The sequence below is a fragment of the Akebia trifoliata genome, chromosome 3 (assembly GCF_017979445.1).
Source record: "Akebia trifoliata isolate Shusen 1 chromosome 3, ASM1797944v1, whole genome shotgun sequence".
NCBI classification, from domain to species: domain Eukaryota; kingdom Viridiplantae; phylum Streptophyta; class Magnoliopsida; order Ranunculales; family Lardizabalaceae; genus Akebia; species Akebia trifoliata.
Genome location: NC_141377.1, coordinates 38,873,659 through 38,890,264, shown reverse-complemented (window position 1 = coordinate 38,890,264; position 16,606 = coordinate 38,873,659). Strand labels below are relative to the sequence as shown.

General features: G+C 34.3%; 1 protein-coding gene and 1 long non-coding RNA gene across 7 annotated transcripts; both read right to left on the bottom strand.

Annotated features, from left to right (window-relative positions):
* On the bottom strand, nucleotides 1–6,328 carry LOC147406835 (uncharacterized). Of its 6 annotated transcripts, none has more exons than XR_015176614.1 (11): nucleotides 6,151–6,325; nucleotides 5,933–6,025; nucleotides 5,646–5,847; nucleotides 3,955–4,200; nucleotides 3,803–3,870; nucleotides 3,657–3,720; nucleotides 2,771–2,992; nucleotides 2,554–2,676; nucleotides 2,128–2,218; nucleotides 1,400–1,509; nucleotides 1–259 (listed from the first exon to the last, which is right to left on the bottom strand). It is a non-coding gene; the product is annotated as an uncharacterized LOC147406835 (long non-coding RNA). The 6 variants fall into 6 exon arrangements; XR_015176615.1 differs by having other exon boundaries at nucleotides 6,234–6,257; XR_015176613.1 differs by having other exon boundaries at nucleotides 5,933–6,325.
* Nucleotides 6,329–6,506: 178 nt separating this feature from the next.
* LOC147406834 (7-deoxyloganetin glucosyltransferase-like) lies at nucleotides 6,507–8,619 on the bottom strand. The gene is made up of 2 exons (XM_086435117.1): nucleotides 8,036–8,619; nucleotides 6,507–7,708 (listed from the first exon to the last, which is right to left on the bottom strand). Exons 1-2 carry the CDS (start codon nucleotides 8,562–8,564, stop codon nucleotides 6,774–6,776), a joined length of 1,464 nt encoding a protein of 487 aa, XP_086291243.1. The 5' UTR covers nucleotides 8,565–8,619; the 3' UTR covers nucleotides 6,507–6,773.
* Nucleotides 8,620–16,606: the final 7,987 nt, after the last annotated feature.

Here is a 16,606-nt window from a genome sequence, read left to right as displayed (position 1 = left end):
TAAAACAAACTCCAAATTAAATTAAATAACCCAAAATTAATATACATGTAAATCTCTTTGTTAAGATCGAAAATTCTGTCGAAGCTACAAATAACTGACAATAATTATACTAAATAAGACCAAATGATATTGAAATTACTGGATCGGTAACATCTTTGGTGGAGGTCGGTGTTGTTATCGTTGTAGATTGGGGAATGAACCCTTGTGCTTCACGTGCCGTTTTTTCCTTGGCCTTTTTCGCCCTTTCCAGCACATCCTCCTGCATGCAGCATTTCATTAATCATTTTCCCTATATTGCATCCATCGATAAGTAAAAACCATTCAAAGGGGAATATGAAGACTAGACTGTATAAGAACAAAGCCTTCAATGCCAAATTAACAGACTAACGTTCAAAAATATGCCTTAAATAAGAGTGTCCCTATTTTTGTCTTCTGCAACTGTTTTGAGTGTTTGCTTTGGTCCTTAACTCATAATCTCTTTATACCTCAACAACAACAACAACAACAACAACAACAACAACTACAACAAAGACTGTTGGCTGCATCGTCGGTCCTATTTTCAACAACAATGGCTGTAGCTCCTCATAAACAACTGCAAACAGTTTATACAAGCAAGAGAAAGGTTTGCCTTTCCCTACTATTAGGCTTCCCTACATCTTGGCGTGTGGTTTTCTATTTTGATTTGGTGAATTATAAAGAGTCCTAACTGGAACCATAAGGTCCCCTCCACTTGATATGGTTGGGACTGTAACTTCCATTGTTACTTTCTTTCTTGTAATCAAGAATTCAATGAAGTCTGCTTTATGGGTTCGGTAAAAGCTGATGTGATATTCTCAGTCCTTATCTTTTTCTTGTTTTGATGGCAGTATCATACAAATCACTGAATAGTGAGTACTCAGTACTCACTCATTTATGTCTCTTTTTTTTTTTCCTCTGTTTTGGGCTGTTTTCTTGGTGACAACATTTTCCATGGCACGTTTGGAAGTATCCTCCTGTTTGTTTGTTGAGAGTTGAGACCAAAAAGAATCACCCATCTCAGATTTCAGTATAAGTGCTTCTATGGAATTATTTCTATTTGAATCACTCCAAACTTATTAGCAACCATATTTTACTCTTTTCTCACGCTTATTAACCTAACAAAACCTTCATGTAGTTTGGAATCATCAATGTAAAAGCCAATTTGCAGTAATTCACATGAATCTAAGTTTTATAGAAAACTAAATGAAGTTGGTGTAAAACAACCAAGGAAGTCTAACAATAACAATAACAATGTGTTGATTCATCAAATAATAAGTTGTGAGGAACAGAGACAGATTTAGCAAAAAGAACAAAATTATATTAGATAGAGAAACTCATAATGAAACAGTACTAGTAACAAATTAGATTTAATTCTTACTACCTGAAGGTGCATGGGTAACTCGAGGCTTTATCGCACGGAAAGTATCAAGGCGAAATCCAGCTAGCTCAATATGCTAAAGCATGCTCTCTACAATTTAACTCCAAATACACCTAGTCATTGGAGAACAAGAAATTAGATGATTAGATCTGTTCTTGGGACTGCACCATAAATTTATAACTAGGAATCATATTTTACTTAGCAGACTACACCCACAATCTTGTATATAAAGATTCCCACTTTATGGAGCATAATTGGACATCTTAGGCTAAATTATGTCAATATACAGGATATATTTACATGGTTTTTACACAGATTTGCTGGGGCCAGATTGACCACACCAAAAAAAACTCCAACCCAAAAACGTTTAACCTATCAAAAGTGGTTTTCAAGTAGAACAATATGGGTCGTTCATTTAACCATCAACTTTGAGTCCTTTTTTCATAGGGTTCGAACATTCCAATAGGCTGATTTTTTGTAATTAAGTGATCCTTAAAAACTCAAAGGCCTCAATGAAGATTTTTAATCTGCACTTCATTTGTTACACTTGGATGTGTAACTGTTTACCAATTCCCTAATAAGTAAATAAATAGTCCAAGTATTATGCACAATGTGTGGAAATCTTAAATTGTTTTGTAGAAATCTTAAATTGTTGGAGAACAAGTGTGGATAACAGCTATGAAGTAACAGAATAACTTTTAACAGATATATCCAATTCAGCAGCAGTATACCTTTGCAAAACTTTGCCGAAGTGCAAGCAACTTCCCTTCTTCACTTCCATCAAAAACCAAATTTTGCTTTATCAATTCTGAAGCAAAGTTCCTATACAAAATATCTTGATTGAGAGGAGATTTAACGATAGATATTTGGATTTTTTTTTTTAATTGAGTAAATGTAAGATACTCTCAGAACCCAAACCTAAGATCTATCAACCAAAACACACATACATGTGATGGACATGCAGAGAAATGGAACCCATTACCAAAATAGGTTCCATGTTCAAGATTTGTTCTATGCAACTTGGATGGATGGGTGTATGGGTGGTGTGTATGAAGAGATGCATATATTCAGAACGGTCCAACCAAATGGGTATTAAAACAGAAGGAATTAAAGGATAAACACAGATTTTGTACTATTTTAATAGCCAACTTGCATACCTTCCCTTCAGGTTTGTTCCTTTACGGAACCAGAGGAGAATATTGCTGCATCAACTTCGTTCACTGTATCATTTTTAATCTCTACCAACTCCCAGCACAACTTCTTTGTTAGTTCAGCCATTTCTACAATACATTTCATGAGAAGAAACATTGTTAGATATTTACCCAAAGAAATCCCTCTCTTAAACACAAAGTGACTAGGTAAGGATGTATATACCTTTCGGGTGGAAACCACAAAATCAGATGTCATCACCATATTGTTGGTCATCGGATGCATGTCTACCCTCTCCAGTTATTTGATCACCATCTGAGCCTTCTCCCCTTCCTCCACCCATCTCTTCAAACTCTACTGCGTGCTGGTTCCCACCATAAGGCCGATTTCTCCACCCTTGTTCTTGGTCCATGGATTGCCCATGCGAGAATTGATGCTCATTGTCGTCTGCACCAAGGCAAATAGACCACACATTCATTAAGATAGCTAGAAAAATTAAAATAGTGATGTCTTCCATGTTATAATTAGTCCATGAAGGACATACAAAAATTTAACAAAACCTGCTTCCCCATGCAGCTAATTAGGTTTGGAAAAATGAATCTTATTTCACCATTTATCTCTATTGGGCAATATAATCTGTCAAGGCATGACTTCTTTTCATATTATCTTAGTCCACATCTTTTACATACTTGAAAACTACAATAACTCCACATAAATTAGATGTGTCTGACACACGAAGTGATTTCCAGCAATTAGACAACAGACGTCGCACTTCAAATAATATACATAAGAGCATGTATTAGGCTTTATAACTCCAGCGTCAACAGTTAAACAATTTCTTTAGTAAAGACTGTACTAAGACAGAATGTTGGACGATTTGAGAAAGAAAACTGACAAATCTGTTTCCAGATGTCTGATTTAACTTGAAGCAATATCAAGTACAAAGACATATCTTTTCTTTCCTTTTTTTTCCTTTTTTTTCCTTTTCTTTGGTCTCGAGATTAATTGATATAACACAATTCATAAAAAGACAATATGGATTTTAACCTTGGAGATAACAGAAGATGCAAAGGACAACATAAAGCAGAAGGGTCTTATATATATTTATTACCACTTTCACCATCAGACACATTTGCAAGCCTTGCAATCGTATCAATCATCGCTTGTTCATGCTCCTGCCATTACAATCAATCAAGTTTGCTTTGCAAATAAAGTATGCAAGATTCATAATATTGTAAAATGTATTGTGGTTCTTACTTTCAGTGCTTTCTTTGCCTTCTCAATCTCAAGAGGATCAGGATGACTTGCACCAAAACTCTCTCTACCTGCTCAAAATCAACAAAAAGAAAATAAGAAAACCACTCAAAATGTTTGCAGTTCATAAATGGGCTCAAGTTGCTCAAATATACCTCATTGATTAGAGTATTCGTGTGAAGTAATTCGATATCATCCGAAACCTTCTTCCCAATGCCATTCTGTGATGATGGGAATTCTTTCTTGGACTGACCCTTTGTTGCCCCCCTTCCTCTTCCTGTACCCGGAGCAACACCTCCACGGCTAACAGACTTCTTAATCCCACGACCTTGTCCACCACGGCCCCCTCGATGAGAGATTCATGGATCAACACCTTCCCATCGAATGTCTTCAGGAGAAATCTACCATAAATTTGTAAAATCAGTCACAAGTGGATGTACCACAATTTGAAAATATAAGTATCGATCCCCCAAACAAATGTCTAGTGAGTGCTATACTAGAAGCCAGGAAATGATTAGCCCCAGCATATCTCTATGCATGAAATAGAGCAAGACATTCCAGGTTATAGTCTACAAAGGCTGCTGTTATATTTTAACGAAGTCCGTAGTTTCCCATCAAAGATCCTACAAATATTAAGATATCCGATAACAATGATTCACTGTCAAGGAGAAAACTTTAGGTGAACCACATGAAGATAAAACCTTGAGTAAGATATCTCACCCACGTATATGATCCCTTAACTCATCATCTGAAATCTTGGTTCTTGCATAACCAAAAATGTGAAATTCACTTGGGACCCACATACATAATAAATTTAACTAATAAAATATGTGGGACCCACATACATAACATAAGGTGGGCCCCATTGCATAAATGTCCACTAAGAAATTCAAAAAAGCCTTCCTAGGGGCTGTTTTGTATGAACAAATTCTAACACAGTCAATGGGCTGGGTTTTGGCCCAGTCCAGCTCATCATGGGCTGGTTTTTGGTAGTGTTACTTGTCCCGTTTAGTTATTGGGATGGGCTAGGTCTGACTCATGTTGATGGCCAAGCTCAGGCTTGGGAGCTAGGCTGGTCGGGCAACTAATGTTAATGCTGATTCCTAATTTTATTGTCTAATGCCAATGCATTTGCCTAATGTCATTCCCTAAATCCTAAGGAAATAGGAAAGAAACAGAAATAAGGAAAGACAAAAATCAACTTCCAAAGAATTCACTACTTCAACACTTACACAATAACATTCACAACTACTTCAACACCTACAATTTGTGAGTCTAAGGTCTCCTCAAAATACAAATTTGAACTTGAATAATAACTTCTTTATACTAGAAGGTATGAAGAAAAATGATTCTTCTCTTGTTTTGTCACCCATTAAAGTTACTCCCCTGCACATCAGGGTTAGAGATAGATCTCAAAAAAAAAATCTTGATGTGGCCTAGTATGGGAAGTAACTTGGTAGTTCTCTTGAATTTAAAACTTAAAGATAGAAAAGTCCTAATGAAACAGTTATGGGGGACCATTAATTGTCCCAAACCTACTCAAGTCAGAATCTGCAGAAACCATTCATTGATAGATAAATCGATCACCATGTGCTAAGCCATTACCTCTCTTGGCTGAATCATAGAAGGTATATGCTCAAAGTCGTCAACAGATTCACTATAAGGTTTCCTCGCTGAGCTTTCTCTAGATGTTACCTCACCAACCCCAAATATTGATGAAATGGCCCAAACTTTACTTAGTTTGAAGAATAAAAATCAGCTGAACTTAATTCCTATCGATTCAAACATATAATATATAACTCGAAGAATAAAGTACAAAAATAAACAAAAGCAAGCAGATTCAAACCTTGAGGCCACTCAGGTGCTAGCCTTTCCTTCAGTGTTGGAACAGTAGTTGATGGGGCATAGCTATCATGACTGATATCTGTACCATCATAGATACGGAATTTAAGTTCGATACTCTCCCGTCTATCTTCCATTATATCTATTATTCTCAATCACCGAGATTTCAGATCCTTCCAAAACCACAAGAAGACTCTCCCTGTCGCCTAAAGAAACATCAACAAATCTCAAATTAAATTCTTGAAAATTTTCGTTTGCCAAAATCTAGAAATTAATTTCCCAAATTTATACCTTTTCACACATTTAGACATCAAATCCTTACTAAAACCTATAATCCGATAATGAATCTGCCATCTCCAAGACTCCTAAAACCAGAGCTTCGATCTAAAGAGAATCAAAACGAAAACAAAACAATCAAACAAGAATTTTGAAATTCTTTCTGATTCAAAGTAACTACGAAAGTTAGATCTGCGAGAATCTTTCCTATTTTTAATTTCTTTGTAAATTACATCGATCAAATACAACTCCATAAAAGAAAAACGAGATAGAGAGGTCGATCGATCGAGAGAACCACTATGAGAAAGCGAGAGACCGTTAGAGGCGATCGATCGATCGATCGAAAACTGAGAGAGAGACTGCGAGAGAGAGAGACCGTGAGAGAGGCGATCAATCGATGAGAGGCACATAAACAGTGAGAGAGTGAGATTATCATTTGGGTTTTAAAACGTGGTCCATGGGCCGCGAATTTTGGGTTTTAAAATTCGACGGGCCAGGCCCAACAAATTTTTTTTATGCAAATTTTAGATTTTCACGTAGTGCGAGCATTTGGCAACCAAGCCAATTTTATTGCAAAATCAGGTTCGACCTGGGTGACCCATGTGTCGACCCGGTATTGAGTACAATCCAATCAAACATGACATACATCATGAGCAATAAATGGAGAATCTCCAGATAAAAAATAATAAATAAAGGAGGAAGTATATGGTTAACTTATTACAAAGAAGTATATGGTTAACTTATTTATCAAAAAAACAAAAAAACAAAAAAACAAAGAAGAAAGCTAATAAAAAAAAGTAACATAAGAGTCTATCTTTCAGTTTGAAACGGTCGAGCTTGAGATAACAATCCTTGACTAATGTTTAACTAGAAGGATTTCGTTGACGAGCTTGTCGACATTAACGTAAGAAGACCCACCACGTGCAGCAGCCTCTTCACCACTCTTCTTCCACTCCATTGCTTTCTTCTTCATCTCCTTACCCTTCTCTCCCTCCATTAACTCTCTCACAAGACTATCTACTTCATCTCTTTTAACATCATTATCTATCTCCATCCCTATACCCCAATGGGTACAAGTATATCTGCAGTTCATCTGCTGTTCGGCGAAGAATGGCCAGCAAATCATTGGCACACCACCACACACGCTTTCGATCGTTGAATTCCATCCACTATGTGTCAAGAATCCACCGATCGAAGGGTGGTTAAGTACTTGTACTTGTGGGCACCAACTCGCTAACATACCCCTTTCTTTAGTCTCCATTACGAACTCGGGAGGAAGAATTGCCGAGTCACCAGCAACAAGATCGGGTCGAATGATCCATAAGAAATGTTTTTGGCTATTGGCAAGACCCCAAGCGAACTCAGTGAGTTGTTGAGGAGTCATGACAGTAATGCTACCAAAATTCACGTAGACGACTGAGTTGGGATCTTTGGAATCGAGCCATTGGAGACACTCTGGTTCTTCCTTCCATAAATTGGATTCAATGGACTTCAACCCATTTTGAGAAATCTGATGAACAAGCAAATGAAGAGAACCTGTGGTGTAGATTGGAGGTAAAGATTGAGCCTTGAGTGCAGTTAAAACCTCGCTTTCAAGGGCATCGTAGGTGTTAAAGATGAGGGCAGAAGCTTTGGAAGCTCTCTCTATTTCTCCAAGGATGAATTCGGTCATGATGTCGTTGGGATCCGTTGTTCGAATAAAGCTTGGAAGATCTCTCAAACGGATATCTTTCATTCCAGGAATCCAATCAATAGGAGTCTCGAGATACCCATTTGTTAGATAACTCTCATCTACACATTAGACATCAACACCACAAAAAAATATGTCAGCCTACAATTTAAACAAAAAACATATGTTTTGTAAGTTAGGTTCTTATTTACTTCATTCATTAATCAAGAACATATGATCTACCTCATTGAAATCAAAGGAAATTTAGAGTCACCTCTCTTAATTTTTTTTTTATTACTTTAAATCAACTATTGTCAATTAATCTATCCTTCATTTAATGAACAATTTTTTGTTAATTTGATAATTCGTCGGTTGATATTGATAAGGAGGAGTTTTTTTATAAAAAAGAGAAATATATTTAGTAAAATATATATTGAATTCATTAATACCTTTGAGTGGCGTAAGACCTCTTTGGATGAGCTGGGAATACTGAAAATAACCCATGAAACCACATGCACTTGTAGTCCAAAACAATACTTCTGGGATGCCCAGCTCTTTAGCAACTTGTAGAGTAAAGCTCATGACTCCATCAGAGATTATACAAGTGACTGGAGGTATTGTAGAAGAAGAAGAAGAAGAAGTGTGGTTAAGTTTGGATATGATGTTCCGAAAGGGAACTACGCAGTTCTTTCTGGTGGAGATACAGAGGGATGGGATGTCTTGGGTGGCGTCGATATCGGATGGTGGGAGACCGTCGGGGATGGTTTCAAATTGAAAATCGGGTAATCCATTGAGAGAGTCAGGACCTCTGGACTTGAGTAAGCGTTTGTGATTGTACTCTGTGTTAACAAATGTGATATGAAAGCCACTATGATGGAGAATCTTGGCTAATTTGAGCATTGGGTTTATGTGTCCTTGGGCTGGGTATGGGATGCATACTGCATGAGGTTTGTTGGTTTCAGCATTAAGGGAACCCATATCTCTCTCTCTCTCACTAATAAAAATGAGTTGTGGGTGTTATTGAAGGGGAAGGAAGGAAGGTCCTGGTTTTATAGGGAGGGAGAGGTTGATTAAATTTTCTCTCTTGAATATTTTATTAATTCAAACCCAAAAGCTAGGGAGGTTGATCTAGTTTTTTCTATTTGAATATTTTAATCCCAAAAACTATCCTTGACTTATGAACAAGTCTAATGGGGAACTCTTCACGTTAAAGAAAGAGAAAAAAAAAATACTAAAGTAAAGCGAGTATGACAGACACGTAATGGGGCACCGTTTTCAGTGGAAAAATAGTTCAATATTTCATCTCTTTTAAAATAAATAAATGATATAATGAAGATCACAAATTCAGGTCGGTTAAAGACGAGAGCCGACTAGATCCAAAACTTTTAAAATCCTCTTCTACACATGATTATAATTTGAGATACTTTTTATTTTTCTGAGAATGACCCTTTTTCCACTCTGTTGCCTTCACATTGTTAGATTTACGTTCCATATGATACACAATTACACTTTATCATAAAAAAATTCATCTTGAGGAGTACAAATCTGTGTTTTCAAACTTATCACGTCAAATAATCAATTGAATTTGTCATATGGGATAGTCAGATTAGCACAACTCTAAAAAAAATTATTATAAGAAAAAAAGTGAGAATATTGACTGTATTGCCGACAATTAAGAACACAAGGCAGATCGGGAAAACGTGACAAATAATGCGACGATTGCTGGTAACAGCCAATACTTTGAGCAATAAGTGAGCAGTGACGTCGTATGACGTCCCGCAGATATTACAAAATGGCCTGTCACCATCTTTGACCATATGTGAGATACGTTGACTTTACTAATTGGTAACGTAACTAATTTTCAACTTCTTGTAAAAAATATTTATTATTTATTAATTTTCCCTAAAATTTCATCACCGTCAACATCTCATCTAAAACTTATTGGTCTTACCCACGGGGGGTTGGCTGAGGTGTGGTAAGAAGCGATTAGTCTCGCTAAAAGACGGATATATTTGCTGGGCTAACAAAATTTTATTTATTTAATTATCTATTATTTAATGATTTATATGAAGAATGTAATCAGATTTATTACCTTAATTGAGGTACGATGGGTCCTAATAAGAATGACTAAAAAAAACTTGTTTATTGTAAATATGTATCAGTCATTCTCCCTAAAATTAATATAAGAAATAGGGAACACTCTTAATAATTTATCAATTTTAATATTAGAAAATCAGATCTAAACTAGTCTAATATTCGGAATCTTAGCTAATTTGATTCCTTGGAAACAAGCATTGATTTTTCTCGATATACCTCAGGACATCTCAGTCATTTAATTATTAGAAAAGTCCATTTGAAAATTCGTCTTTCCAAAATTCCTATCTCACAAAAGAAAAGTTTTCACAAAATTTTACATATTTAATTGGCTAAAAACAAATAATCGATTGTCCACTTTGTTTAAAGTTCCACCTATTTGATGAATGAGTCAATGATGCGTTCAAATGATTCATTTCTATTTAAATCAAACGTACATTATTGTCAAATTTGGCTCTCTGGATTTTAAATGGGTGAAGCGCAAATTCGGACATAATATTAACAGCTTTATAAAGCATTGTTTGAAATAGTAGTAGTAATAGATGTTTGTAAAGGTCTGTTACCGTAGCTAAAATGGCAACAAAATAACACTTAATCTGTAGTGATGGATATTTCCATCATTATTGATATGAATAAATCCGCCGCAACAGACATGTAACGACTGATGCAAATTTCGTTGTTAAACTTATAACGACCGCCAAGACGCAAGCGGAATTTTTTTCTTCGCAATAGGTTGTAGCAGCAGAAATATCCGTCAATATAGATCTTCTTTCTTGTTGTGTGAGATTGTGAGGGTAGGATATAAAAATTCCGTGTCCACGTTTAAATAGGGATATTTATGAAAAAGTGATCAATTTTTGATAAATTTTTGATTCCGGCTCACTATTCATTTTAATTACTAAAATGTGAACGGTAATGAATTTGGAGGTTTTTGAAGTGACTATTTTGCATGTTTAAAGTGACAATTTTGTAAGATAAAGCGACTAATCGGAAATAGTCACTTTAAACCTGCTAAATTGTTACTTTAAAACTTATCGTTTTTAATTTTTTTTAAATGGAAACATGATCATTCACGTTTTGGCAATTAAAATGAACAGTTAGTCAGAATCGTAAATAATACATTTTCAGCTCATGAAATAGTAATTCACCCATTTAGATATCCCATCATCCTAAGCTCTAGGAAGAGGGTTAATTTGAACCCTGTTGGGTTTGAACTTGTAAACCCATTATATATTACTTCATTCCTAAGTCTTAAGCATAAATAAGGACAAATATAAAACCCCAAATATTTTCCTTTATAGAGGCAAACATGTATGTGCCTTTGAAAATCAAGGGAAAAATCTTATATACTTCACGAACAATTGTTATCCACATGGAAAAAGGATAACCTTGAAGTTTTGTGTAAAAGGAAAATTTATTCCTAATAAGAAAATTTTGCTTAAGGAGAAATTCAGATTAGAAAGTTCAAAATGTGAAGGACAGCTCTAAGAAAAATATCTATAAATAAAGATCTAATCGTAGGCAAAGGCAAACAATCTTTAATATTCTTATTGTTACTCCGTCAAATTCCCAACTGACTTGTGTGTCCGAATGTTTTCGTAGGACCTTGTTAAGTTTAGTCCTACATCGGATACAAATTGCCTTATATCTCTCCTAATAAGCTTCTGGGCCTCTCCACTCATTGCCAATTGATTTTGAGTAGGACCTCAAATTTATCAAACCCTGTGAAAACATCAAATCAGATTAATGAAGGAAGGTCTGAACACCCTCCCCCCCCTCCCCCCTGCCAATTGGTTGTGAGTTGGACCTCAAATTATCAAACCCTATGAAAACATCAAATAATGGAGATAATTGAAGGAAGGTCTGAAGGATTAATTTGAAAATCAACCCCCCCCCCCCTCCCCACACTCATTGCAAATTGGTTTTGATCATCTAAATCTTGTTGGAATCCATTGATTGATGGGTTTCAAGCACCAAACTTGTGCCAACTATTTTTTTTTTTTGGGTGGTTGACAATGTTTCCAATATGAACTATGTTGTTGTTGTTTGTTCTTTATTTATGGATTCTGTAGAGGTTTTTGTCAGACATCCATACAAAGCTACCACTTTATCAGATTCAATTACATCAAGCATGATCAAAACTTTTAATATTTTTAAACTATGGGGTGTAACGGATGAATGCTAGAAAGGCCTATAATAACGACTTGTTAACTCTTCCCTCTTGGAGTATTGTAAACTAGGGAGATATTTTAGATCTGCAGGTCTCGGAATACATGATTGTACTTCCCCATAAAAAATGTATCTTGAGACATAGATCTACGATACCCGAACTTGTTCACGTTGTGGAGTCATTTCAGTATGCCACCTGATGTGTCATATTATCATGACTATGTAAAATATTTAAAATATAACGTCTCAAACCCAACCACATCTCATCCATTTGGCCCCTTATTCATGGATGTTCAATCAATCCCTTTGTCGAAATTTGAGCGTGATAACCATTGAGAAAAACTGGAAAATGAAACAGTGATAAAAATAAATAAAATAGAATATAAAATTTAAGTGATTCGGCAGGATTGTTTGTCTTCAGAGACAACGAGCATATCTTTTCACTATTTCCATGAAACTTTGTAAAGTTATAAACTGTCAATCCCTCATAGGGATCCTAAGGCAAAAGTTACAAAATTGACAAATGAGTTGGACCCTTTGGAGTCTCTCTTGGAGTACAATGGATTCTACTAATATAATACCACCAATAGAATACAAGATACAAATATATAACACCTTGGGGTATTAAAAATCTACATGTTTGATAATTTTTAATTATTGATTTGGAGGGTTAGAAATCATCATCAACTACTTGTTATCCTAATTATTGGGATTTGTAATGAGAATCATTACATTTAAAGAAATATGAAATTAATCAGTGGAATTACTTATAAAATTTTGCAAAATGGAGAATGAATGTGTTATTTGTAGTGAGATTTTTCATGACCGTTAGGAGTGGAGTGAAAAATGTAATTGTTGGAGCATAATCGAAGAGAGAGAAAAAAAATAAATTTGACCATTATAGTGAAAACCGGCAGTCCAAACGTCAATTTTCGATGGGTTACTTGAAGACCGACTGTTAGATTGTCGATTTTTGATAGCTACTTGAGAATCGATGGCCCAACTGCCGATTTTCAAGGGGTAATTTTGTCCTCTTGAAAATCGACGATTGGACCGTCGATTTATTACTTTTTGATAATTTCTGAAATTTTATTTGCTTTAGCAATTGAATTTTCTTAAAGCTTTTACTTCTAACAACAAATTTAAATTATTCCTTCACATTAAAGATTTTTTTCATTAGAATCATGATAACTATTCAGAAGAAGCCACAAAAATTCATTCGTTGATTGATTCTAGTGGAAAAAGAGTTGTGCTGGAGTGACCTCAAGATTATACCTTATATCATACTTTCCTATGATAAAAATGTGTAGGAACCCTAGATGCTTTTTCACTCATATCTTGATGAAACGCATCTATGATTTTATACACTTGCACATCATGTGCAATATGAGGTACAATCTTGAGGTCACTGCCTTTATTCTTAAAAAAACCATAACAATGATTATGGATTCTTTTACCTTGTTTCATTCCAACTCCTCAATCTTTCTTTTGATTAATATTATTTAAAATATTGTAGATCAAGTTAATAATAGTATTAGTAATTTATTAAATTTAAAAAAAGAAAAAGAAAAAAGAATCGGGATAACTCGACCACCATGTGGCAAACTCAATCGACTACCTTAACGTGACAAGTTCAGGAACTATAGATCTACACTCCTCGAGATATTAAAGGTATTATGTATCTCTAGGAGTGTAGATCTACGATTCTCGAATTTGTCACGTCAGATAATCGATTGAGTTCGCCACATGGGATAGTCAGATTATCACGACTCTAAAAAAAAAAAAAAATTGTTATAAGAAAAAAGGTGAAAATATTGACTATATTCTTCGTCTCCAACCAATTGTTATTTGTCGATCTTATTATTATCTTGCAAAGTTTTCATTTAATTTAATTGTTATTTGTTGATCTTAGAAAACTTTTGAAATATTAAATCTTGTCCACTCAATGATAATTCTACAAGTCACAATCTTGTTATTATTTTCTTCACTTTTGTATAAAATTGAAAACAAATGAATATCATTCTTTTGAGATGCAAATGATTTAAGGGTTTGATGATCCAAACTTAGAATATCAAAAATGATTCTCTTTCTCCATCAATATATAATCAAAACTACTAGAATTTACGGTATGATTTTATCGTACATGCAGGTTCACAAAGGAAAACTCAGAAATGTTGACTCATTAATTTTTGGAATGTATTTACAGATAAGGATGAACAGAGATTTGCTGTTTAAAAAGTTACGTAACTTAGTTGATGGACCAATGATACGACGCCACGTGTATTAAATTTTTTTTAAAACTTAGGCTGCTACCAAATTTTCTCTCAGTGACCAATCACTTTTGCCTCATTTAACGCACATGACGTCATGTCATTCGTCATCAGCTTACCACGTCCACGAAACTTTGGAGACAACAAATCTCAGTTCGATAAAGATGGGATGTCACGTGACATCATTCCTCGCGGCTTACTAAAGTTAATGGATTGTCGGCTGAACGGTGTTTTTATTTTGTCTCATTAGAAGAAGGGTTTTGTTAACTCGTGTCTAAGGTAACGCGTACGTTACATTGGTATCTGAGGATATTTTGATTATAAAAAAAAAAGAGAAATTTTATTTTAAAAACTCCCTTAATTTATCATGTATGTTACTTGTAGAAATCTTATTTTATGAATTAATATAGTATGACTAACTTAGTAAGATTTTAAATTTTATTAAGGGTTGTTCGGCCCATGAGATTTATCAAATTAACAATCCAACACAATAGATATCTAGATTTTAAGGAAAAATTCAGATTTAAAAAAAATTATTATAAAAAGACCTTTTTGAATGTGATCGTAGGTGCTGAAAATGGATGATTATTGAACTTTCATTTCAAGGTATGTTAAGTAACAAATTAACAGAAATCATTTGATTTCTATGACGTGGATCCCTTCTCAAAGGCTTGCTGGGTAACAAACTCAATAAATGGAGGTTTGATGGGTAACAAACTTCAGAAATGAAGTTCTCTTAATGTTGTCAAAACTCCAAGGGTGTTTTTGAAATTAAAATGTAATAATTAGGCCTTTCACATAAATTTCTCTAACAAATTTAGAAGACATCTTATGTACAAAATCCAATTTCTAAAGTGTATTGCACTATAACACGTACCTTTAGACAAGTGACTGTTTGCTCATAGCGTTGTGAGTAAATTTGCTCATAGCCCAACACCATTTTGACATGTGGCGCTGATGACATAAACAATGATAGAAGATTTTTTCTCTCCTATCCACTGTAAAACAACTAAATTTTCTCTTAAGATCACCTTGTCACATTCAAAAACATGATCCAATATAATGGTATTGAAGATGATGAAATTTTATGAATTTCAGAAAAAAAAAAATATTTAGAAAGTTATTTTTTACCATTATACTTTAATTTTAAATTTGGGTGCTCGGTAATTGTTCATTTTCAATACCATTACTAAGTTCGAATTTTTTTTTTAACAATTTTTTTTACCATGAGTTTCTTTTTATGAAATCTAAAAGGTCATAGTGTTCCATTACCAATATGATAATCCACGTGGATTCCACAATTTTTTTTAAAGATTTGAAATCTAAAATAAAGATTTCTAAACAGTGATGTGTGGGTAAGAGAGAGAAATTTCTCTCTTATTACTTACGCCATTAATGCCACATGTTAAATAGGTGTTGTGATGAGATGTAAGCAAACAATCACTCCCCTAAGGCACACGTAAACAAGACCCTTAGAAGACAAAATGCAAAGTCCTTGGATGTTGAATCTGAATATGACGGTAGAGGATTGTTTACACTAATTGTCTATTCTTAAAGTGTGGTCGAGAGTGAAGATATAGGGAAACAAGGATTTCAAGATTATTTAAATATATGACATTCACAAAAGCTAATGGTTGATTAGACAAATTGATTTTAGGGATATTTGCGAAAAAATGATCAACTTTTTATTCAAATATATGACATTCACAAAAGTTGAATATTGATCTCCAAGAAAGTCCATTGAAAAGTTAAAAATATGTCTACTTTTATTTTTTTTCATAAATTACCTTCACTTGTTTTCATAAAAAGATGTTAAATGGACGTCATTTTTTGCCAACGTCTTAAACACCTGTGACGTGTTGGCTCACAACCTAACAAACGTATGACATGTGATGTAATGACATCAATAATAGAGAGAGTTACTCTCTCTTGTTCCCTGCTCATATATTTATTTTTTTAGATTTCGAATCTTAAAAAAGGTTGTTGGACCCACATTGATTATCAGGTTGACAATCCAACAACACAATTTTTTAGATTTTATAAAAATAATCATATTAAAAAAATATTATTTTTCAAGTTTGATCTAATGCGTTGAAAATGGATGGCCATTTAACACCCAAATTTAAAAATAAAATTTTAACTGTGAAAAATAATTATTTTTTTTTTAAAATTCATATAATTTTGCCTTCAACAACTTCTTTGTATCTAGTCATGTTTTTGAATGCTACAAGGTGATCAAATCAGAAAGTTTGTTTTTTTTTACTATGGACAGAAAAGAGAAAGAATTGGCCAAAAACAACGTGTATTTAATATCACTCTTTCAATAAAAAAAATAAAAAAAAAGAGAAGCACCATTCACAACAATCTGGGAATTTGGCAACCAAATCAATTTTATTGCAAAGTCAGGTTCGACCTGGGCGAACTATGGGTTTACCCCGTATTGAGTACAATACAATCAAACATAACATACATCATGAGCAATAAATG

Bases quoted from the DNA above. Each gene is read 5' to 3' on its own strand.
- LOC147406834 (XM_086435117.1), bottom strand. From the start codon at position 8,564: ATGGGTTCCCTTAATGCTGAAACCAACAAACCTCATGCAGTATGCATC. The intron at 7,709-8,035 runs GTATTAATGAAT...TCTAATGTGTAG, and splicing joins AGGTCTTACGCCACTCAAAG to ATGAGAGTTATCTAACAAAT.